This window comes from Taudactylus pleione, unplaced genomic scaffold (assembly GCF_031769625.1).
Source record: "Taudactylus pleione unplaced genomic scaffold, aTauple2 ptg000178l, whole genome shotgun sequence".
Taxonomy (NCBI): Eukaryota; Metazoa; Chordata; class Amphibia; order Anura; family Myobatrachidae; genus Taudactylus; species Taudactylus pleione.
The window spans coordinates 4,561,188-4,586,534 of NW_028284580.1; the positions used below are offsets into that span (position 1 = coordinate 4,561,188).

Consider the following 25,347-nt stretch of genomic DNA (forward strand, 5'->3'; position numbering starts at 1 on the left):
TCAGAATAACACATAAGACTTCTGATGACTGACATAAAAAGGGATTACATTTATTTATAAATATACAAATGGAATACAAACAAAGATGACATTCACAAAATATATTTAAAAATACAGTATTACTTTTATCAAGCTGGTAAGCTTTATAGTAACAACATTTGCAATACTGTCAAGCTGCTCAGTATAAAACATTTTAATTGTCCATTTATCAAAGTTTTTATTTCATACTTGTTGTGATAAACAGACTTTTTTTCCTCGTTTCAAATCCTATTGTTTATGGAGGAATACCATGGAGTTTCATGCACATCTGATCAGCGAAGTAATAATTATAGCTTTTTTACCTCTTGTGTAATGAGCGCTATAGATCTAGAAAATATTGGCTTAAATAACTTGAGGTTCACTTGTAGGAATCGTTGCAGTACGGGGTATTGATTGTGTTTTCTTGTTATGTATTAGATGTCAATACTGGAGGTTCAGCTTCTCATACCGTTCTGAGATGATATCTGTGGAAAACCCCTGTTAGCCGGGTAGATGTGTACTGAGGACAGGGCTTAGCTGCTCGGCCGTCTCAGCTCTGAGTTGTTACGGTATCCAGAACTTTTCTGCTACTGTATAATTATACCATTAATTGCTTTTCTTTAGGCAGCTTCTGCGGAGATGATTCATAGCGTAGTAGTAGTGGTTGTCAGTGGTTTCCAAAGCGTTTTGTCTATAATACACAGACTTCTTCAGGGAAACAAAAAAAAACTAAATGTTACAGCCAACATCCTCTTGTATACTATGAGAAACACCCCATTTTTCTTCTGTACCAATTATCCTAAATGTTCTGCATACATACCTCCCAAAATAGCCCATGGTAAATCAGTACAGGGGGCATGGTCGCAGCATACAGAAGGTGTGCCCATGTCATAATGAGTATGCCCACACCCCTGTTAAAAAATGTTCACAAAAAACACTTTTTTTGGTGTTTTTATGGAAATACAAGCCAATCATATGCAAATCCAGATGAAAGTCCTGATTTTGGGATTGTGACACAGTTCACTGAAATCAGGACTGCCCCGCTGAAATTGGAATGATTGGGAGGTATACCTGCATATATTAAAAAAGACTACATATTTCCACACATATTAAAACAGGCAAAAAAACTATATTATACAAAGTCAGTTGAAGAAAGACTATAAAATATAGGGGTTTATGTATCAAGCAGTGAAAAACGTGGAGAAGTGGACTAGTGGAAAAGTTGCCCATAGCAACCAATCAGCTCCTACCTATTATTTTAAAGACTGTACTTGATAAATGCTACTTCAAAGCTGCTTGGTTGCTATGGGCGACTTCTCCACTGGTCCATTTCTCCACATGTTTCACTGCTTAATACATAAACCCCACAATATCTTAGCATACCCCCAACATTTAGACATGCAAAATCAAATTAAGACCAGCTCCCAATTCACCAAAACTATACCCAGAAATGCCCACTTTTGGATGAAACTACACCCACTGTTGTGTATTCTTTGCTCCTTTTGTGGTCAATGAATCAGGACAGTTGGGAGGTAGGCTTTAGTAAAATAAGGTTTAGAAGCTATAAATCACATAACCAACACTATACTTAAGCTTAGATCTGTAAATACAGTTAGCTGCTTATGTTATTTGATCATACTTACTAATTAATATAGATGACAGTAATTAATTCAGTTAAAAGATTGATTCACTGTACAGTCAATCCACCCCATTAGAGTAATATAAGATAATGCTGGCATGGCTATGACTTGGTGACTCGTTAATTAAATAAGTACTTAAGTTGATTGAACATTCACAAACAGAGCCATGTCTGATTTTTTTATTTCACACACTTAGTTGTTGCTGAAAAATAAAACAAGCTACAGATAATGCTTCACAGGTCATCCAGATAAGCATCTTGTCCATATTTTTATCAAACAGCATTAAAAAATGTGACGGAAGCAAATCACTGTGAATATTGTGGAAGCATGAAGATTGCTGATCCCAAAGCCTGAATGCATCTGCTCTTCACTGAACCAGCAGTATATGTAACAGGTCAGTATGAAATGCTGGGAAATCATTCATGCATGAGTTTCCAGCACTTTTATGAGATTTGCTGAGAGTACTGTCACTCAGAGTTGCATAACTACTGGGGACAGGGGACACCAGCCCAGGAGGAGCATCTGGGGGCAGGTTCTCTATCAGGGGGATATAGGCGGTACAAATATGAGGAGGTCCGGGACACTGACGGTGGCACTGACGATCATGGTCGCACACTGATTCTGAATAATGGACATTCTGCTTATCCATTACAAGCAGTTTGTGGCTGAGATCATTGGTTGGGGGCAGGTCTGGCTGTGCATGGTTTGTAGCAGTGCAGCAACTAGATTCCAGAATCCAGCAAGTGTGTCCCCACACCCGCCTCCATTTCCCCTACTCTACTGGCTTCCTGTGCATTGAGGGGACATGTTACTGGGCACCGCACAGCCTGGGAAGCAGAGGACAGGCTGAGCACAGTAATAATACTAGCAGAGCTGTAACTAGACTTTTTGGTGCCCTGTGCCAGAGAGAGCATTGGCGCCATACCCCTCAAATTTTAAATAGGGACATTCTGCATTCTGGATTCTGCACCTGAAAAAGGGCCATGGCCTCATGGGGAAGGGTCTGGGAAGAGATAGGGAAAGCCAGGAGATGCTGGGGATAAAAGAAGAGGAAGCTACAAGTGAGAATGCTAATAAACAGGAAAATTGACAGGCCTGAACAGCGCCCCTTGCCCTGCAGTGCCCTGTGCCATGGCATTGGTTGCACTACCCTAGTTACGTCCCTGAGTACTAGTAATATAATAATAGTAGTGCTCATATAATTGTCTATAAATTTAATCTCCAATATGTTTTAATTGAAGCAATAGCTTAATTGTATTTTTGTTGGAATAATCTTAAATCAGGATTAAATTAATTTAATAAAGTCAAAGAATGGACATAGATGAGGTGCCAACCTCTATCTTGTCTCCTTGCATGAAGTTATGCCTCTGGCCACTCGTGTTACCAGACAAGGCCTGCAGGAGTATTTTCCTCCTGCTATATTCTATTTGGATTGGTCTGTGCGACAAAACTGAGATTACGCAAGTATCGGTAATGCAGAGTCTTGTGTATTACATTGGAATTTACACTTAGATTGGAAAGGCATAACTGGGCTGTTAGGAGGGATTCTCATGTAAGAAACAGGTGAGTGAGTGAGGGGGCTTCTATGCAACTGTCGGGTGCATTATGCTATATGCACAACTCTGCATATACGCATTGTTTCTGTGCATGCAGTTTGGAAGGAAGCTACACTCAACTCATTTCCAACTTTGCATCAGGTTCTAGATGTCTCTTTTGTACCACTTTACCAGGCCAGTAAACCCACGGCACATCTTATCCTTCCCTCTCTGGAGACGCCTCATATCTGAAGCACAGCACTGTGAAAAGGTTTAACTGTCACAGTCATACACTCCTACTACTTACCAGTTTCATTAAATAACTCTCTAAATTTTCTCCCGAACTACTTATTAGTTTGCCTAATTTCTGGTTTAAATGAATCATGGGATTAAGAGAATAATGGTACTGTCACATTGTCAATGTGAAGTTTTTATGGTATTGTTCTGAGTACTCCATGAAGTTTGTCTCAGCCAAAGTGCAACATTAAGTTTCAAAATAGGCCCCATCAGGGATGCGATCAGAAATTGTAAGGCCCGGGACTGACAAAACAGGCAGCCCCCTCTGTGTTTTTGCAACTCCAGCCCTGCAGTGTCTCTCCAGTACCAGCCAGCCCCCCTTCTGTCTCTGCCTGCCAGCCCCCTTCTGTCTCTGCCAGTCAGCTCCCCTTCTGTCTTTGCCAGCCTGCCCCCCTTCTGTCTATGCCTGCCAGCCGCCATTCTGAGCTTGCCAACCAGCCCCCCTTCTGTCATGGCCAGTCAGCCCCCCTTCTATCTCCACCTTCCAGCCCCTCTTCTGTTTCCACCTGCCAGCCACCCTTCTGTCTCTGACCGCCAGCTCCCGCATGACATGACACTTACCTTCTTCTCTTCTGGCTCACATGCCACTGCTCATCTCCTTTTCAGCGGCATGACATCACGTGCATACCGGCTTGCACAAAAAAAAAAACTTTATTACACGGCTGCCGGGCCATGGCAGTAGGAGCTGGAGGAAGGTGGTAGTAGCTACTATCTAGTGAGTGTCTGGGTGGGCGAGCAGGCAGGTGGTAGGAGCAGACAAGCACCTCATCTGATTGTTGCACAGTGGTGGTAGGAACAGACGGGCCCCCCTCCTCTCTCTGAGTGTCTGGGCCTGGGACTAGAGTCCCGGCACTCCCCCCTGATGACGGCCCTGGGCCCCATTAATAGTATAGAACAAGATGACTGGTGCAAAATTCAAGTACTTTAACAAACTAAATTTTGCTATGTGTCTCCCCCACACCTCAAGCAACGTCGACCATAGAGAGAAGCCTTTACCACCTCTTTATCACATTATAATATTCAAGCTCCACAAAATGAAATCTCGATTGCTGCTTACTCTTTTCTGCCAGCACAGGAGAAGTAACTACAGGAAGGGAACAAGAGGAGAGGCATCTATGTAATGTTTAAATATAACAGTAGCTGGTATAAAGAAATGCCACTCTCCATATACAGTGTGGGAGCAATAACAAAAACTGAATTTAAAATGAATTTAATACTCACTCTATAGGTTTACAGTGTTTTTGTTGTTGCCTCCTTACGAGCAGTAAGCAGAAGATGTGTTTTATTTGGGTGAGAAACACTGATTGAAATAAAGAACTGATCATTATCTGAAAGTTTATATATATCACAATCCTGACAGCACTACGGGTTATTTCATCTCACCACAAACTGCCATTTGTAAAATACTGTGTGAGGCTGTTACAATGTAAATATATGTTTTTTAAAAACATGTACAAATAGTTTGACTTATGTGTGTACCTTCTTTTATTCAGAGGGAAGTTTAAATTAAATATACAGTAATTTCATTTATTTTTAAAAGTTAAGATTGTCATTGTATCAATAGGGAAAGTGGTGCTTCAACAGCGCTGGTTTCTCCTATCAGGATTTATTCACTTTTATTCAGGAAGCAGTCACTGCCAGGCTGTCAGAGGCTTCCTAACCAGAACCCAAAATCATGATTACAACAATACTTTAAAATATCAACTGCTACAAATGATAGGGCATATTTATCAAAGCAACAATAATCTCTATGGCTAGGAAAAATAGGAGTTTACAAGCAATAGGGTTTATATCCGTACCAGAAGGAATTTCTGACAGATTCAGCAGCTTTTGCTGTCTATAGCTTCCATATACAAAGCCTATTTAACAGCATCACAGCGGTACATGGAATATTTCTGTTATACTGTAGTTCCTCCATCAATAAAGGAAATTTATGAAATTGCAAATGAGGGCTAGCATACTGTACCTTTCCATTAACGCAAATACAGCTATTTACCCACCTTGTACATACTGTACTTAGTGAACACCAACAAATTTGGGAATTGCCTCCACAACTCAATGTTCTGTTACTTTTTCAAGACTGGTTGTCCAAATGTAGATGTTCATGATGGAATGAGTGAATTAATATCAAGTTTATCCACATGTATTTCTTAAATGAAATGATGGTGAGGGGGACATTGGAACTTTCTTTATTACATGTCACACATTTATGTGTTTGAATGTAGAAATGTAGCTAAAAATAGCCTTCCCTGTGTAATATGAGCCCACAACTGCTTTCCGCAATCTTCGATTATGTGAAAAATCGGTATCCTTTTGCAGAGGGTGAAGATCCGTGCACTGCTATACAAAATGAGGCAGCGTGTCTACTTCTTACTTTGCTAATAAGATTTTTGTTACAATCAGTTCCCATCCGCTGCCTGTACACACTTCTGCAACTCCTAGAATGGAGCCGTTCTGCTCCATTATCCTACAGTATATGCAGTGTACAAAGCTGCATGTATTGAGAAGACCAGCTGTTTTGCTTCAGAAATGACCTCAAGGGGTACATGTAAATTTACTAAAGTGAGAGTTTTTAAAAGTGAGTTTTAAAAGTGATGTTGCCCATAGCAACCAATCAGATTCTACTTAACATTTAACTAGCACCTTATATAAGATAATAGCTAGAAACTGATTTGTTGCTATTGGCAACATCACTTTTAAAACACTTCTAAAAACTCTCACTTTAGTAAATTTACCTCCTAGAGTGTTTTGAAATTACAATGAATTGAATATATAATTTGTGATTCTATTTCTGGATAAAACATTGCATTAGAGACAGAAGCAATTGTGTTTTCTTGCTGTCAGTCTGTAATGAGTTAGGGTATTTACACAGCTACTGTATGTGGCAAATGCCACAGAGAGCTGCTATAAATGTGCTCCCTTAGTACAGTCCTAGAAGATTGGGGGCTCTAGTCATCATCGGGGGCCATATGGCTCCAAATGGTTAAGTATCCACCTCACCACGGGAGATACGTATCACTGGAGCAATTCATCAATGCTCCGGTATGGGGAACAGCTGTCTCTGTGATTAGTAGCACTGCTACAGAAGTAGCCGTGCTAATTACCTGTCCCCGTCACCGGCTTCTGTGCATGTGTAACCTGAGTTCACACATGTCCAAAGCCACCGGGGAGGCAGTGAGGAGGAGGTGGAGGGATCTGCTCGAATCCCTCTTCGCATCCTCGTAACTCCTTCTCTTAGTCCTTCCCGAGAACAAGCGCCATTAGAAAATTACATTTATTCTCGCAGGCAAACTCAGAAAACTTTACATTTTCGGAGTTTGCTGAATATCAGGTGGTCCTGTCGGACTCCTGATGATGAATAGCCTGTTACCTTAAATATGCCAAAACTAGCGTGTAACGGGTCATTTTAGTGATGATGAATAGGCCCCCCGGCGTTTAAGGAATTGTTAGCAACTGTTATAAGGTTATAGAAATGTGACACTTGTTGATGCTCGCTGACTCACAAATACACGCTCCATGCACTGTGATGCATCTGATTCTCAGTATGTTATTTATTAGACACAAGTATGGTGAATTTGGAGCTCTTCGTGAATTAATTCTCCAACAGCAATTCCCTGAAATTCAGCAGAATTCCATTATCGGTTTGCTAATTTTTATTTGATTTTTGACCAAAGTAAAAAAAATATTCTCTAATTCCAGCATGGATAGGAAAATATGCACAGTAAAAAAAACAAAAACAAAAAAACGTGTTGACATATATATGTTACTGTACTTAAGTGTTAAAGAGGGTCTATTCATGATGTTAACATTCTAACTTGTGGCAAGCGCCGGAGCAATTCATCATTGCTCCAACGCGGAGACAGCTGATACGAAAATCATCTGTCCCAGTGAGTGGCTTCACTGCTCTCGGGGACCTGCTACAGGTCAGGCATGTGCACAAGGAGCCGGACAGAGGCGGAGGGATCTGAAAGGATCCCTCTTCGCAACCCGGGACTCCTTCCCATAGCGAAGGAGTGGGTAGCGGGAGCACTCGCCATCTGAATGGGCGAATGCTTCCGCAATCAAGCTCCGAAAATATTGTATTTTTGGAGCTTGATAAATTCTGTCCCCATACTAGTGTATGGGGAGAGCAGGCCATTCCGTGAGAGGAAGGTAAGCAGGAGATATCTGTGATATTTCCAGCTTTATCTTCTTAATAAATGGCTTGATAACTTAAATTCTACAATTGCAGGTGAAAATGTTCATTATCACCTGCTTTTGTAGAAATTAAGTGATGATGAATAGGCCCATAAGCGACTACAATATAGGTATGGGATTTTAACACAGCAACCTTTTGTCCAGAAAGTTCTGAAAACTAGAAAGAAAACAAGAATTTATCAGCGAATATATGTGGGGAACATGCAACTATTAAGTACACCCAGGATATATCTACTGCAATCCCTCATTTTCAATTGCAAAAGTAGCACCCATAGGTTCCAATGTTGGCTGTTTCAATTCCAAATTTACCAAGCTTTGCATTCAGGACCTTGGACCTGCTACAGTATCTTACACTATATTCAGTCTACAGGCCACAGACCTTTAGCATTTCTGGTAGGATAGACCAGGAGGAAAGAGTGAGATACCCCAGATTAGGGTGATTGAAGAGTGTAAGGTCTGGGCTAGAGTATAGGTCCACATAGTTCCCCAACAAGTGGAGAAAATTACTTCAGAATGAGAATACTGTAGTAAGACATTTTAGGGTAAATTTACTAAAGGTTGATTTTATTTTTGATCGAGCTTAAATTGATCTAAATCGATGTTGTGTTTCAGGGGCTAAATCGCACATTTAATAACATTTACAAATACATAAAAAAAAAAGTCCATTAGTAAATATGCGATTTAGCTCCTCAAACACAACATTGATTTCAAATTTATTAAAATCGTTCTTTAGTAAATTTACCCCTTAGTTTCTAGATCCCACCAAGCCAGAGTGAGACTAGCAGCCTTATTACAGTATCTATAAATGTGTGTTACATTAAAGGTGCAGTTACTTTACAAGACAGGAAGCTGATCCTTTGCACAACAGGTTCTGTCTGGCTAAACAAACTGTCAATTCACTGCTCCTGCTAATAGATTACTCTCTTAATTGATTCTATAGTAACTCCCCTTTGTTTGTTTTTAACAGTGACTCACTTGCTACATTTCATGTATATTAATATAGAAAGAGCATACTTTAAGTCAGATGGTGGAAAAACATGTTAAGACAAATCGAAAACTTAAAAAATCCATATAATAGATCCCATAATTTCTTCATTAATACAATTGTCTGTAAACAATCACTGACTGTATAGCATACAAAATAACTAAAAAAGAACAGTATTTTAAAGTAATTAAAAAGGCATTAATTAATATATTGAGCAATAATCACTAAACTTCTTTGAAAGAAAATCTATCCAGTGGCAAATGTACAGAGGCTTGAGGGGTTCCACATCATGGGGTCTGTGTGTAGATCACTGTTACAATGACCCCGCTCCCCCCAAGAGAACAGTACAAAGGCTACAATATATAATATAACAGCATCACCAGCCACCTATGAGAATTGTTCTTTGGCAATGTATCACTTCACTACACTGCTATAAACCATTTTTCTAACGGATTCAGTACAATGAGCATACTATACTATATAGTATACAATGTTCATAGGTATTGGCTAAAACAAGTGACTAAGTTGTGACTAGCATTTTTAATAGGTGTAAATGGTACTCACCTAAGTACATGTGTGGATCCATTAATTGTTGTGGTTGAACATGGAACGGTTTGTCCCAATATTGAAGGCCTTCGATACTTCTCATCTCCACAGCATAAAATAATGAGGAAGGCACGCCTGAAAGACTTGTTCAGAAAGGCATACAGGAAAGGGTTCAACCCTGAATTTATGTAGCCTAACCAGAGAAAAGCTGTCCACAGCTGCCCTGGTACAGTGTAGTTTATGAAAGGGTCAATCACATTGGTGATAAAAAATGGGGCCCAGCAAAGGCAGAAACAGCCCATGATAATGCACAATGTCTTAGCAGCTTTGGTTTCTGTCTTCATCCTGTGAGTGGTATGTTGATCAGGATGTTGATGTCGATGGTCCACTGGGGCCCCAGCCCGTTGTAAAACTCCAATTTGTCTGGCATGTTCTCGAGCGGTGATGTAAATGCGATAGTAAGCAAGCACCATCAAGAAAAAAGGAATGTAAAAAGCTACCACTGAACAGGTTATAGCATACGGCTTGTTGACCATGAAGATACAGTATGTTGAGTTGGAATCTTTACTGAATTTTCTCTTTTCTATCTGAAAAAAAAGCACAGAGAGATGTGAAAATGTTTGCTGTAACTGTATAATTAGTATTCTTTATAAAAATAAAGTTGTGCAGACATACAGCAAATTCACCCAAATATAATACAAAACAGATAATATATGTTTTGATTTTGGTTCTAATTCATCATCATGTTTTGGTTTTGGCAAAACCACCCACAAGTGGCTTGGTTCAGATTCGGTTTTGGTTTGGCTTTGGATTCCTTAAAAATCGATTAAAAATAACGATAAACAAATCGATAAAAACAGCTAAAATCATGTAATTTGGACCTGTTTACATGCAATCCTAAACCCGAGTTCAGTTTTTAAATCTGAGTTCCAAACTGGCAGCAGACCCGAGCGGAGACTCTGTTTGACTCGGAACCTCCGAGTAATTCCAAACTGCCATTTGTAAAATACTGTGTGAGGCTGTTACAATGTAAATATATGTTTTTTAAAAGCATGTACAAATAGTTTGACTTATGTGTGTACCTTCTTTTATTCAGAGGGAAGTTTAAATTAAATATACAGTAATTTCATTTATTTTTCAAAGCAAAGATTGTCGTTGTATCAATAGGGAAAGTGGTGCTTCAACAGCGCTGGTTTCTCCTATCAGGATTTAGTCACTTTTATTCAGGAAGCAGTCACTGCCAGGCTGTCAGAGGCTTCCTAACCAGAACCCAAAATCATGATTACAATACTTTAAAATATCAACTGCTACAAATGATAGGGCATATTTATCAAAGCAATAATAATCTCTATGGCTAGTAAAAATAGGAGTTTACAAGCAATAGGGTTTATATCCGTACCAGAAGGAATTTCTGACAGATTCAGCAGCTTTTGCTGTCTATAGCTTCCATATACAAAGCCTATTTAACAGCATCACAGCGGTACATGGAATATTTCTGTTATACTGTAGTTCCTCCATCAATAAAGGAAATTTATGAAATTGCAAATGAGGGCTAGCATACTGTACCTTTCCATTAACGCAAATACAGCTATTTACCCACCTTGTACATACTGTACTTAGTGAACACCCACAAATTTGGGAATTGCCTCCACAACTCAATGTTCTGTTACTTTTTCAAGACTGGTTGTCCAAATGTAGATGTTCATGATGGAATGAGTGAATTAATATCAAGTTTATCCACATGTATTTCTCAAATGAAATGATGGTGAGGGGGACATTGGAACTTTCTTTATTACATGTCACACATTTATGTGTTTGAATGTAGAAATGTAGCTAAAAATAGCCTTCCCTGTGTAATATGAGCCCACAACTGCTTTCCGCAATCTTCGATTATGTGAAAAATCGGTATCCTTTTGCAGAGGGTGAAGATCCGTGCACTGCTATACAAAATGAGGCAGCGTGTCTACTTCTTACTTTGCTAATAAGATTTTTGTTACAATCAGTTCCCATCCGCTGCCTGTACACACTTCTGCAACTCCTAGAATGGAGCCGTTATGCTCCATTATCCTACAGTATATGCAGTGTACAAAGCTGCATGTATTGAGAAGACCAGCTGTTTTGCTTCAGAAATGACCTCAAGGGGTACACAAATTATATATTCAATTCATTGTAATTTCAAAACACTCTAGGAGGTAAATTTACTAAAGTGAGAGTTTTTAGAAGTGAGTTTTAAAGGTGATGTTGCCCATAGCAACCACTCAGATTCTACTTAACATTTAACTAGCACCTTATATAAGATAATAGCCAGAATCTGATTGGTTGCTATGGGCAACATCACTTTTAAAACTCACTTCTAAAAACTCTCACTTTAGTAAATTTGCCTCCTAGAGTGTTTTGAAATTACAATGAATTGAATATATAATTTGTGATTCTATTTCTGGATAAAACATTGCATTAGAGACAGAAGCAATTGTGTTTTCTTGCTGTCAGTCTGTAATGAGTTAGGGTATTTACACAGCTACTGTATGTGGCAAATGCCACAGACAGCTGCTATAAATGTGCTCCCCTAGTACAGTCCTAGAAGATTGGGGGCTCTAGTCATCATCGGGGGCCATATGGCTCCAAATGATTAAGTATCCACCTCACCACGGGAGATACTTATCACTGGAGCAATTCATCAATGCTCCGGTATGGGGAACAGCTGTCCCTGTGATTAGTAGCACTGCTACAGAAGTAGCCGCACTAATTACCTGTCCCCGTCACCGGCTTCTGTGCATGTGTAACCTGAGGTCACACATGTGCAAAGCCACCGGGGAGGCAGCGAAGAGGAGGTGGAGGGATCTGCTCAAATCCCTCTTCGCATCCTCGGAACTCCTTCCCTTAGTCCTTCCCGAGAATAAGCGCCATTAGAAAATGACATTTATTCTCGCAGGCAAACTCAGAAAACTTTACATTTTCGGAGTTTGCTGAATATCAGGTGGTCCTGTCGGACTCCTGATGATGAATAGCCTGTTACTTTAAATATGAAAAAAACTAGCGTGTAGCGGGTCATTTTAGTGATGATGAATAGGCCCCCCGGTGTCTAAGCAATTGTTAGCAACAGTTATAAAGTTATAGAAATGGCAGCAGACCCGAGCGGAGACTCTGTTCGACTCGGAACCTCCGAGTAATTCCAAACTGTGATTCGATTCGACTCGGAAGCCCTAACTTCAGTTGTGTGTTCATACTTTAGGAAAATCAAACTGCACATTTCTAATTATTTGCATACTTACAGAGAACATATTTTATTTGAGTATAGTTCCATATGATCATCAGTGGTGGAATAAAACTCTTGGCAATCATGGGCCCTACTTGATGGATCATTTTGTGCCAGGCTTTAAATCTATGAGTGCCCAATGAGAACCAATCCCATGCATAGGTCTGTGACATAATGTATGCTCAGATTAAATTATAAGGAATTATAGGATTAAAATATTTTGGGTGTGAAGTTTTCCACTATCAAAATTAGTATTTATTGTTGAATTTTAATCAATTGGCAAATTAATAATTATGGTGGGACTATGCTGCTATATCTACTTGTCAAATTCAACTTCAGTATGTGGGATGTAATCACTATCCTGGCTGTTGGGATGCCGGTGCTGGAATCCCGACACCAGTCAGATGCCGGTACCGGTGCCGGTATTCCAACCTCCGGCATCTCTACAGTAAGTAGTAGGGTTATGCTTAGGTGTTATGTTTAGGCACTAGGGGGAGGGTTAGGCACTAGGGAGGGAGGATTAGATTTAGGCTGCGGGGAGGGATACATTTAGGCACTAAGGGGGGAGGGTTAGGCTTAGGCTGCGGGGCGGGAGGGTTAGGTTCAGGGGTCATGACACTGCCCTGTCACAAGCAGCTGTGTTCTCACTAAAATAATTACAGCACTCATTTCCTGAAATCATTAGTACTGCTGTAAGCCTCCTGGTGATGGGTGTTAACAATCACATAAAGAATAGAACAAAGACCCAAGCCTAGTCAGACACAATTTATATATGTAAAACATTAAAACACAACAATCAGAAGGATCACCTTATATAACCAATGAACTATTGTTGTCATTATAATCTTCATCTTTTATTTATAAGTCACCACAATACTCTGAAGCACTGGATAGTTGGTATATAAAATCATACAAAAAAACAAATCATGCATAAAAAGAGAACTAGTACATACAAGTTTGATGAAGGTGCACACAGGAGTCAAACGGTATAGAGGGTCCTGCTTATAAGAGCGTACGAGTCTGGTAAGAGAAGGTAATGCTGAGATAAGAGATGGAATGATTCCTAGTAGTCTGCAGAGGGAATAGTATATGGTGGGAGTAGGATAGGCTATAGAAGAGGGAGAGAGAGTGCTGGAAAGACTGAAGGTTGGGGACAGTTTAGTCAAGTAGACTAAGGCATTCCATTAGATGGGAGCAGCAGGTCTTGGAGGCTGGAGTTAGAGGGAGTGGTCAGAGAGGATGGGAGGAGTGGGTCATAGGCAGACCTAAGAGAGAACAAGCAAGAGTAGCTTGCAGCAATGCTAAAGCTGTATGAGAAGGGAAGTGAGTTGCAGGTTATGGGGAGCCAGTGTAGGGATTTATAGCAATATGCAGCATATTTGGAGCTGTGAGAGAGAACAGAGCATTTTACTCTGTAAATGCTACCCACAAAAATAGGTTAAATCAAACACATAACATGCTTAACATGCAATCAAACAGAACCTCAACACACAACTAAGGTTTGATGAAATTGTAGATATACAGTGCCTTGCAAAAGTATTCACCCCCCTTGGCTTTTTAGTTTTTACCTTTTTTGTTACATTACAACCTGTAATTTAGTTATTTTTTTAATCTGAATTTATGTGATGGATCTGCACAACATAGTCTAATTTGGTGAAGTGAAATGAGAAAAATATTTTTTTAAAAAGAACCCCCTTTGCTATGAAGCCCCTGAAAAGTTCTGGTGCAACCAATTACCTTCAGAAGTCACATAATTGGTGAAATGAAGTCCACCTGTGTGAAATCTAAGTGTCACATGATCTGTCAGTATAAACACACCTTTTCTGAAAGGCCCCAGAGGCTGCAACACCACTAAGCTACAGGCATCACACCATGAAGACCAAGGAGCTCTCTAAACAAGTCAGGGACAAAGTTGTTAAGAAGTACAGTTCTGGGTTGGGTTATAAAAAAAATATCCAAATCTTTGATGATCCCCTGGAGCACCATCAAATCCATCATCATCAAATGGAAAGAACAAGGTACCACAACAAACCTGCCAAGAGAGGGCCGCCCACCAAAACTCACAGACTGGGCAAGGAGGGCATTAATCAGAGAGGCAGCACAGAGACCAAAGGTAACCCTGAAGGAACTGCAGAGTTCCACAGTGTATCTGTGCATGTGACCACAATAAGCCATACACTCCATAGAGCTTTATGGAAGAGTGGCCAGAAAAAAAGCCATTACTTAGTGATAAAAATAAGAAGACACGATTTGAGTTTGCCAAGAGGCATATGAGCGACTCCCCAAATGTATGGAGGAAGGTGCTCTGGTCAGATGAGACTAAAATGTAACTTTTCAGCCACCAAGGAAAACGTTATGTCTGGCACAAACCCAACACATGTCATCACCCAAGAACACCATCCCCACAGTGAAACATGGTGGTGGCAGCATCATGCTGTGGGGATGTTTTTCAGCAGCAGGGACTGGGAAACTAATTAGAGTCAAGGGAAAGATGGATGGTGATAAATACAGGGATATACTTGAGCAAAACCTGTTTCAGTCTGCCTGTGATTTGAGACTGGGACGGAGGTTCACCCTCCAGCAGGACAATGACCCGAAGCATACTGCTAAAGCAACACTCGAGTGGTTTAAGGGGAAACATTTAAATGTGTTGGAATGGCCTAGTCAAAGCCCAGATCTCAATCCAATTGAGAATCTATGGTCAGACTTGAAGATTGCTGTTCACAAGCGGAAATCATCCAACATGAAGGAGCTGGAGCTTTAGGAATGGGCAAAAAATCCCAGGGGCAAAATGTGGCAAGCTCATAGAGACTTATCCAAAGTGACTTGCAGCTGTAATTGACGCAAAAGGTGGCTCGACAAAGTACTGACTTTAGGGGGGTGAATAGTTATGCACACTGAAATTTTCTGTTATGTTGTCCTAAATGTTGTTTGATTAACAATATAAAAAAACACAACTTCACAGTTGTAGGCATGTTCTGTGAATGAAATGATGCACACCTTCACACAATCTATTTTAATTCCAGGTTGTGAGGCCACAAAATATGAAAAATGCAAAGGGGGGTGAATGCGTTTGCAAGGAACTGTATAAACAAATATTTTGAAATGTAACCATTGCTGCTTATCTCTGACTGGAGCATGGATTTAGGGATAAGCATACACTTGACAAAGCCCTAGGGTACTTGATGTGCTTGTATGTGATTGGTTGCTGGGAGCACTTCTATGGCATTAAGTGATGAGATAAGACAGTATAAAGTCCTCTGCTGAACTACTTGTTACTTCCTTTCCAGCATTTAGGTGGGAGGCTGGAGGAATGCATATTGATTAAATCTAACCCATAGTTATGTTACAATTATTTTAGGGGATGAGTCAACACCAATCCTACTACAGTTTATCTGTGAGTTGCAGCTGTCATTATTGTAGTACCAGGATTAAAGACTGAAACACCAGGCAAGACTATTTCACCTGGATACTTCAAGGTCAAAGACTGTGTTACAGTTAGTGGTCCAAATCCAACCACATGCACCACCGTCAGACTAGCTGCATTGTTACCAATTATGTGTATTATTAATTTTATTAACTTTCTAAAGATAAGTGTGATCCCCTGAAATTGTGAGGTATCACAAAAACCTGCCCATCCACAGATAATATGCTCTTGTAATGAACTATTACTTACAGACGACAGCCATTTTGTGGCCAGTGAGGTCCCATTCTAATTAGGCCATATAGGAACAGGGCAGAGAGGCCAGTGCTTTTTTACACAAACGTGAGCTAAAAACAAACAAACAAAGGAGCAGTTGGAGGGGTGACCGTTGGATCTGTGGAGAAAGGAGAGCTGGGTGACACCATTGAGCAGGGTGAGGCAGCTAAAGAGTAGCCGGCGAGAGATGGTAAATGTGAGACTGCAACAAACAGACTGCAGAGACTTGTGGTTTCACTCAGAAAGTCCGGCTGATGTGAGAACAGTAGATCGCATTGGTGAAATAGAACCATTTATATGTTTATATCAGCACTGCAATGTTGCTATCTAACTCATAGTTGAGTATACACTTTAAGGGCCCAAACATGCACACGAAGGCTCATATTAGACCTGAATTACTGGCATTCAAGTCAGATTTCATAGTGTTCTGGACATTCATTAGTATTTCTATTAAATTACCCTCCATTACTTAAATGGACAATTGTAAATGCTAGCAGAATGCATATTATGTTAGCTTTACATGAATATCCAGGTATTATGCAGGTTTATAGAAATTGTCTTAAAGAAATATGCTACAGTTTTATAGTAGTATTTTGTGAGATATTTATTAGGTTTATAGGTTCCTTACGACCTTATACACATATGTCCTGTTACATCTTTGCCGACTGCACTACAAACGTGCGTGCGCATCGCACCATGCAATTACCCGTAAGAGCATGCGCTATGACGCGCACTGCGATCGCGCCATACATTCCTATGCCACCACCTCGTACCATTCATGGCGCGATGTAGCGGAACACTTCTGTATTTGTAGTAGACATACCATAACTACTTCAAATAAGCTACAGTACCAGTAATTGCAAACTTATTGTGGCATGTGCTCACACTTTTATTTCCCTTTAAATTGTATTTGTATCAATCTAAACACAAACTATTCACTATTCCATACTAATCTAATTCACAGATGCCCCCATTTAACTGGGTTTATCACTTGTATTCTGTGAGGTAGACAGGGTACTCCAGAGGGTGGATCCTAGTGAAATGAAGAATTCATGTACTACCTCCTGTCGGCCTACTGAAAGACCTGGCTGAAGGCACTGCAATGCCACTTGTGAGTGACAATGTATTCCATATTTAACTGGAGCAGATCTATCCAGTGGTTGCATAGATCATGCTGTTATCAGATGACAACATATTTATTAGAGATGAGCAGGTCCAGTTCTCAGAGAACCGGACCCACCCGAACTTCCAGATCCGAGGCGAGAACCGAGCTAGGCTCGGGTTTTCCCGCGTGACTCGGATCTCAAAGCTAGGCAAATCGTCATCCTCCCACTGTCGGATTCTCGCGGGTTTTGGACTCTATAAAAATCCCTGTGATCGGCACCATTTTCACTCCTGGTGTGAATGGTGAATTGAACAGAGGTGTTGCTGTCACTGTCTGTGTTCGTGTGTTGACCAGCTGGTCCTGTTGGGGTCTGGGGCTGAAGGCTGCTGTTGTGTTGTCCATAAAGGGGCTGGGGCTGCAGTATATAAAGGGGGGTTTCAGCGGGTGCAGCAGCTGAAAAAAAAAAGGGGTGCTGTCTGTGTTGTTCATGAAGGTGCTGCCTTATTCAGGGGTGCTCTTCCCCAGTGTGAAAAAGATAAAAGTGAAATGAAATTAATAATATCAATATCAATCCACAAAACCCAAAAAATTTTGTTTGTGTGCGTTAGCAACTTAGCTGCGCTATTATTGTTTGGTGACACTGCCAGCCAGACCGCAGTTTATCGTCCATGTATTGTGACACTGTAAGTGGTAGCGCAGTGTGTTATTCTTATTCAGAAATAATTAATCTTGTGACACTAAGGCCCGTATTCAATGTGGAGCGAAAATCCGAGATCGGCGAAAAAGTTTCGCCATTGAGGTAATTTCATCAGGTGGAAAAGTATCGCCGTATTCAATTTGAAAGACTTTCCGCCTAGGAGAAAAAGTTTAGCTTATTAATAGCAGTCTGAAAAAAAGTGCAGAATTGGGGTTTTGGGATGTAACATTGCGGGAACCCCCGTGTAGCCTTAAGACAGTCCCCCAAAGGTAAACTGTGTCAAAAAAATTCTTAAAAAAGACTTAAGAACACCCAAAAAAATTACTTTCATTTTGGGGTCGAAAAAAAAAAAGTTGGGGTACAAAGTTAAAAACTACCGAACTATACTCCAAGGGGGGTCCCCAAATATGCACCAGGTGTTTTTTGATTGCAGGTGTTTGCGCCAGGTGGATTTTTAATGTATTTTAAATCGATACTTTAGCAACTTTAAAATATGCTACCCCCCATTTTCAGGTACCCAAAATTTGCAGGGACTAGTTATTTTCTCCAAAAAATAAAACAAAATGTTCTTCTTCACCACTTATGCAAATACACAAAACAGCACCTATTGACAGCATTTAAAAACACCAAATACCTTCAGCAGGCCAATTCAGGGGTATCCATAGTGATCCCCCATGTCAGTGCATCTTTTGGGGGTGCCAGGCTGATTACCCCATTTTGGAGAGGACTTTCCGCCTGTTCAAGTATTGCCGGGTGCCGTTTTTGCGTACTTTCATATTGAATACGGGGAATCGCAGGGATGCGAGTGGAAAGTTTCTGCACCCAAAACACGTGATGTACTGTAGGCGAAAAGTCCACTAGGCGAAAAAGTATCGCGGGTGCGAAACATATTGAATACGGGCCTAAGTGGTATCGCAGTGTGTTATTCTTATTCATAAATTATCTTGTGACACTGTTAGTGGAGCGCAGTGTGTTATTCTTTCTTATTCATAAAAAATCTTGTGACACTGTAGGTCATTGATACCGCAGTGTAATATTGTTACAAATTGACGTGTGTGCTGTACCCCACTTCATTCGTGTTTGTTGATATGGAGAACGATCAGTTGAGACTTGAGAGGAGAGCAGGAACTAAATACTAGTGCTGCAGGTGCTGCCGGTGCCACCAGTCATGATGATATTAGTCCATCTACATCATCTACTAAAGCCGATGCCCAAGGGCATACGGGGCTTAAGTCAGGTCATCTAAAATCAAGAACCAATCTTTTACAGTGGTAAAGAAGAAAACATCAAAGGGAAAGTTAGCTGCAGAAAGACATAAAATTGGCAATATGCCAGTTTCACCACATGAACTGGCAAGGAAAGGCTAAGGCCTTGACCTTTATTTATGACTGGTGGTTCTGCCTCTTATGATGATATAAGCATAAGTGAACATGCTGACATAGAAATCGATGATGCTTCTGTGGAAGTGCACCAGGATGAGCAGGATATTTGTGTAGCTGACACTGATGAGGATGTTGATGATGAGGATGTTGATGATGAGGATGTTGTTTGTGTAAATTAGGCACCAGTGGATGATATAGTTGTTGCCCATGATAAGGAAAAGCCCATTGTCATGCCTGGGCACAAGACAAAAAAATTTGGTTGACTCATTTGCATCACCACTGGGTTTTTTTGGGGGAAAGTTTAGTTTTTTCTTGGCAGATGCACTTGCTGGAGAAACTGGAGGAGAAGCCACTGCTGCATCATGTGACACTTGAGCTGACAATTTGCTTACCAACAGCTCTTCAGATCTGTTTTTGTTGCGAAGAAAGAAATGCCGTCTTCATCCCTTCTAAGATGAAAATCCACTCCCAGCAACAGCAGGCATAGCACTCAAGGATTCTCAAGAAAGATACAACGTAAGACTTAAACCTTAAATCTTGCATTTGCTCTGTTCAGCTTGTCCACATATCTGTTGTTAAGTGGACGGTGGGTACAACAGCATTTTAGAGGCCACTAATACATTTTTTTAATGTCCCTGTTCAGGTTGGGAAATGCTTTTCTAGTGAAGTGGAATCTTTGAAAGGATTGTTTAACAGTCAATTGTTTTGAAAGCACTATTAGTAGTCTTCCTGGTCCCCTTCTGGGATGAAAATACACTCCCAGCAGCAGCAGGCATAGCACTCAAGGATTCTTCTGGGGCAAGGACTGATGTGAATGAGTAAACTATATTTTGTAAATGTCAATGCCTCCCCTCCCCTCCTCCCTCATAAATTTGCTTCAAAATCAAGAAATGTAATAACATTTTCTACCAACCAACCCTTCCAGTCCCTGCCTTCAACTACATACATACTCATAAATTTTGAACTGCCACGTGTTTGTTCCACCCACTGCTGCCGCTTAGCTTAGTCAGCTTGGTGCAAATTTTGGGCCTAAACTGGTTAAAAACAATATTGCAAGCTGTGAAGTGGTCAAAATTGACTGTAAACAAATGGAAATTAATGTTGAGGTTAATAACACTGTAGGAACAAAAATGATCAATTTAAAATAAAAAATACAGATCCAAAACCAAAACAAGCAATGGGCAGTTTTGGCAAAATCAAATCCAGATCCAAAACACAGGGAGATATAGCTCCAAAACATCGGGGTCGGCGCACATCCCTAATATTTATTAGAGTTACAGGTCTGACTTGCAAAGCATTTGGTGCCAAAATTTTTTTTTAAAAATGCTATAGCTACAATTTGAATCAAAAAATATTCTGTTTAAATAAGTACACCTCTAATCACAGGTATATTTAAATCATTTAAACCATCCCATGGAAATAAGCAGGTAATATATTCAGTTTCATTAGTTCTATCTATTTTCTTCTTTTGCTGAATTAATCTGCAGGGATGAGAAAAAAGGAAAGTAGACAGTTACAGAAAGGGTACCGCACTCTATTTAGCCCCGGTAATAATAATCTGCCTGATTCACTCCCTTTGTTCCCACTGTCACTCAGGCAGATCCTGGTGTTACGGAGACTGTGATCATGTGGAAGGCTTTGATTTTGCCTTTAACCTTATGGTTCTAGTTAATTTCATGACTCATTCTTAAATCTCAGCAGTTGACTGTGCTGCTAAATTAATTTAATGCTTATCTGACAATATAAATGGGAAGTATTTATAGAAGAAGTGTGGAACAAGTACAAGAAAACTATTAAAGCAATGTGACATTTGTGAATGACTCAGATTTCTGGGGCTGGATTTATAATATTGAATATTTTAGTCATTGGAAAAAACGTCATTCTGTAACAGGCTGCTGCTATAACTGGGAAGTTTTCACCAAAAAGAAAGAAAGCCTATAGCTGGGAGCTCAACAATAATTCATCTGAGAGTCACATTAGCAGATTATACTCACTTGTAGAAGTAGCAATAAAAATTTAATTGACTTAAAAATGTAAACCATATAGAACTTACTACAGTAATGTCATGCCTCTGGGCATTAATAGAAAGTCCCTGTGGGGATAGTAGTGTGTGCCTCACCACCTCCTCGTGTAGGATGTGTGGTCACATCAAATAGTGGCATTTTATTCTCCTCCCTTCTAACACACCTCTTTAACACATTTTTTTGTTGCTGTCTCACCTCCCACACATCCTGGACTGGAAATCTTTGGCCTGGATGGCAAACACAAGCAAGGGGACCTGGGTCTTTAAAGAGCTATAATAAAATACAACACTTCCGTATCTCAACTGTATTTAGTAGAGAATATTATAGTAACCTCTATACAATGCAAACATAATTCTAGTGGTACAATACTCAGAGCATTCTAACAATCTCTAGACAATACAGAAATCATTCTAGGGATTGATATACTGTAGAAAACATGCTAAGGACTAATATAATATAAGAAGCACTGTTGTAACCTATTTTTAAAACAAAGGCTGTTCTAAAGATCTCTATATAATTCAGAAATCATTCTAGTGACCTCTGTGTAATGCGTACAGCATCTTAGTAAATGATATACAATACATAAAGCATCTTAATAGACAATATGCTATGCAGATAACATTCTAGTGTCCTCTTGTATATTGGTCATCTTAATGACCAATATAGAGGACACAGAGCAACTTAATAAACAATAAACAGATAGAAAATATTTTAGTGACCTCTATGAAATATAAAGTACATTCTTATTACCACTTGTAATTATACTACTAGAGGCTACTCTCTGCTTAATGTAATGCTGTTACTTAACTGCCTGAGTCCTTAGTCTGCACATATCATCCTACAGTATGTACAGTAGACTACATCTAGAGTATGAGAGAAGACCAGCTGCTGCTATATAGTTAGGTGCAGGTGTAGTAATACCAGTACATGGCATGTTATTGGCTTGGTTTGGTTTCTGTAGCTAAGAGCACAAGTTCCTGGGTTCGAAATAAAAGAAAGGATTTGATAAGAGAAAAACATAGTAATCTAACTTCGCTGCCAAAAATTAAGGACCTGTTTTGAAAAGCAGGTAGCAAAAGTAACAGTCCAATAATCAGTTCCAAGGGTTTCTGGTTGCAGGCTTTCATGACAATGGTTGGTTATTTGGGGAGAAGAATCTACAGGTATGCTTATATTTATTTCATTATAGACATGTCATATTAGATACACTATGTAGACAAACGTGATTGAACACTGACAGGAAATAGATCAACGAGATTGTACTGACGCCAATACTTTGTAGGTCGACCATGTGCAGTGATTACTGCAGACACCCTTCTTGGAAAACTGTCTACAAGTTCCTGGACAACAGCAGGCAGTATGTTTTGCCATTTCACCTTAAGTACAGTTACGTACCAACTGTAATACTGAAGAAGGTCGAGTTGGCCTAGAATGCACCTGTCATTCCAATTCATCCCAGAGGTTCTCAATGGAGTTAAGATCTGGACACTGAACTGGCCAGTCCATCCGGGTTACTGAATTTTCTGTATACCAGTCCAGCATCGCCCTGGAAACATGACAGGTGGCAAGGAGGCTTGCATGGTGGTGTTATGATGATGCATTTTGGAAGAGGAAGACAGTGCATTCTGCTATGACATAGAGTTGTGGAGACATGGATTTATTATTGTCTCTAATTACAGGAAAGCAATCATATGCCTTTCCATCACCAGCTATTGGATTTTAAAGTAGCTGGTAAATGGCCAATTTGGTAGAGACATGAATGCTTGGGTTATGAGGTTTCACATCTGTCCAGTAGAGTAAGAGACCATAATGTCGGTACAGGTGGAATGGGTGGTGCTTTGGTTACAGCGCCTTTTAACAAGAATCTAGTCTACTTGCTTAAGGGGGTTTTTTTTGTTGAGATTCCAGTGGGGCCTTGGGAAACTCTAGGAGAGAGGTGAGCATATGATCAATGGTGCTACATTGGTAAGAAGATTATAAAAATAATTTTGGCCAAGAAAATGGTGCTAGAGCAGAGGTTCTAAAACTCAGTCCTCAGGACCCCACACACACACAGGTCACTTTTTCCAGGTCACCCAGCAGGTGCACAGCTGTATTCATTACTCACTGACACATTTTAAAAGATCCACACGTGGAGCTAATTATTTCACTTGTGATTCTGTGAGGAGACAAGGAAAACATGCACTGTTTGGGGTCCTGAGGACCGAGTTTGAGAACCTGTGTGCTAGAGGAAAGGCATCCAACCTATTTTTGGGACAGGGTGTCCATCATGTACCTGAAAAGTAGGTCTGTTAATTTTGCCATTGACCCAGAGTTATGCTTAATGATATATGTCTCTTTAGACAAGTCTTTATAGCATTAAAAGTTGAGGGAATGGAGCATTAGGGAAGAAGGCATGGCTATTTTTGTCTTGACTGCTGTCATGACTATTATTGTGTAAGTGACGACTGTCTGGATGTTTTTGGATAGTCTAAGGCAGGGGTTCTCAAACCTCAGGACCCAACACAGTTCACATTTTCCAGATCACCTAGCATGTGCACAGATGTATTCATTACTCACTGACACATTTTAAAAGATCCACAGGTGGAGCTGATTATTTCATGTGTGATTCTATGAGGAGACCTGGAAAACATGCACTGTTTGGGTCCTGTGGACCAAGTTTGAGAACCTGTGGTCTAAGGTCATGACATTCTGCCAAAATATCAACAGTCACTGTGATGCAATTTTTTATCAACTCACCAAGTCTAGAATGCCAATGCTATTCCATCCTTGCATAATTGGGAGGAATGATATAAATGTTGGGATAATCCAACAGCCTCCAAGCATCAATGCTATTCGCAATGGTGTCATCTTGTTCCTGTAAACCAGAGGCTGGCAACAGATAGCGTAGTATCTGGAAAAGAACAAATAAAGGTCTACATAAGCAAATGTAAAATGTCAACCACATACATACTGTACAAAAGACATCATTCTGTTGAAAGGATCACATATTATGTCATATGTATTGATATACAATGCACAATCAATGCCCCCATTAGACAACAGAGGGCTTGATTCAGCAGCATACACAATGGAGATTATGGATGCAGACCAAGCGATTGTTAGCTATTGCGCATGCGTATAGGCCACACTGCACATTGCAATTACGGATGCACAGAGGAATTAATTGCAAAGTGAGTAACAGGCTGCCAGCATTTGGGGGGTGGTGACTGGGAGGTGGCCGGAAGAACGCAGGCGTGTCTGTCCGTTTGAACGCCATTTCATGGACGTGCATAAATTCACCACTTCGATTGCATATGCAGCATGAGAGCTCTCTGCGTGTGAGGAGACTTGCAGTGTTTGCAACTGGTCAGACTTGGTGTAAATGCTGAGTGACTGATCGATGTGTGTCGATGGTACCAATGTTTACACAGAAGAGCGACATTGGACGGATATGAGAAAGCAGCAGTGGGCATCTTTATGCTGGCTGAGCTGTGGCAGACATTAGCTTATTTTCACAGCTGTGCTCCATGCTAAATCGCAGCTGTGATCGCATTAGCGGCTGCTGCTGAATCAGGCACAGAGTTACTCACAGCATTTATGTATCCTGCTTTTTAAATTACAGCTGCTTACTGTATATGCTGATTTTGCTAAAATTAGACATTAACCACTCAAATCTATTTAACAAAATTAATGCATATACTATAGGTTCCAAAAACTGTTTTACTGAAATTAGAACTGTGGCGGGTGTTCAAGTGTGTTTCTGCTTAAAAAAAAAATCAATATATTCTTGGCACATGCTGAGTACTAAGGAATTAGCTTACAAATGAATAGTCATCAACTGCATTCACTAGTTGTAAAATCACAGGATGCATACAGGTGTTTACCATTAGCCTGTGCATCAGACTTACTGCAGGCATACACTTATACTGCTTTTATACCAAAATTTCGGGTTTGACCCAGAGGTTGGAAAAGGATTCCAATCT

At 40.2% G+C, this 25,347-nt stretch overlaps 1 protein-coding gene across 1 annotated transcript in view; it reads right to left on the reverse strand.

Moving 5' to 3' along the window:
- Positions 1–25,347, reverse strand: part of HTR4 (5-hydroxytryptamine receptor 4) — a 240,502-nt gene that overhangs the window by 150,512 nt on the left and 64,643 nt on the right. Inside the window, exons 4-5 of the mRNA XM_088475792.1 lie at positions 24,122–24,275; positions 9,237–9,805 (exon numbers count right to left, since the gene is read on the reverse strand). Coding sequence (XP_088331918.1) covers positions 9,237–9,805; positions 24,122–24,275 — 723 coding nt within the window. The remainder of the gene's footprint in view (positions 1–9,236; positions 9,806–24,121; positions 24,276–25,347) is intronic.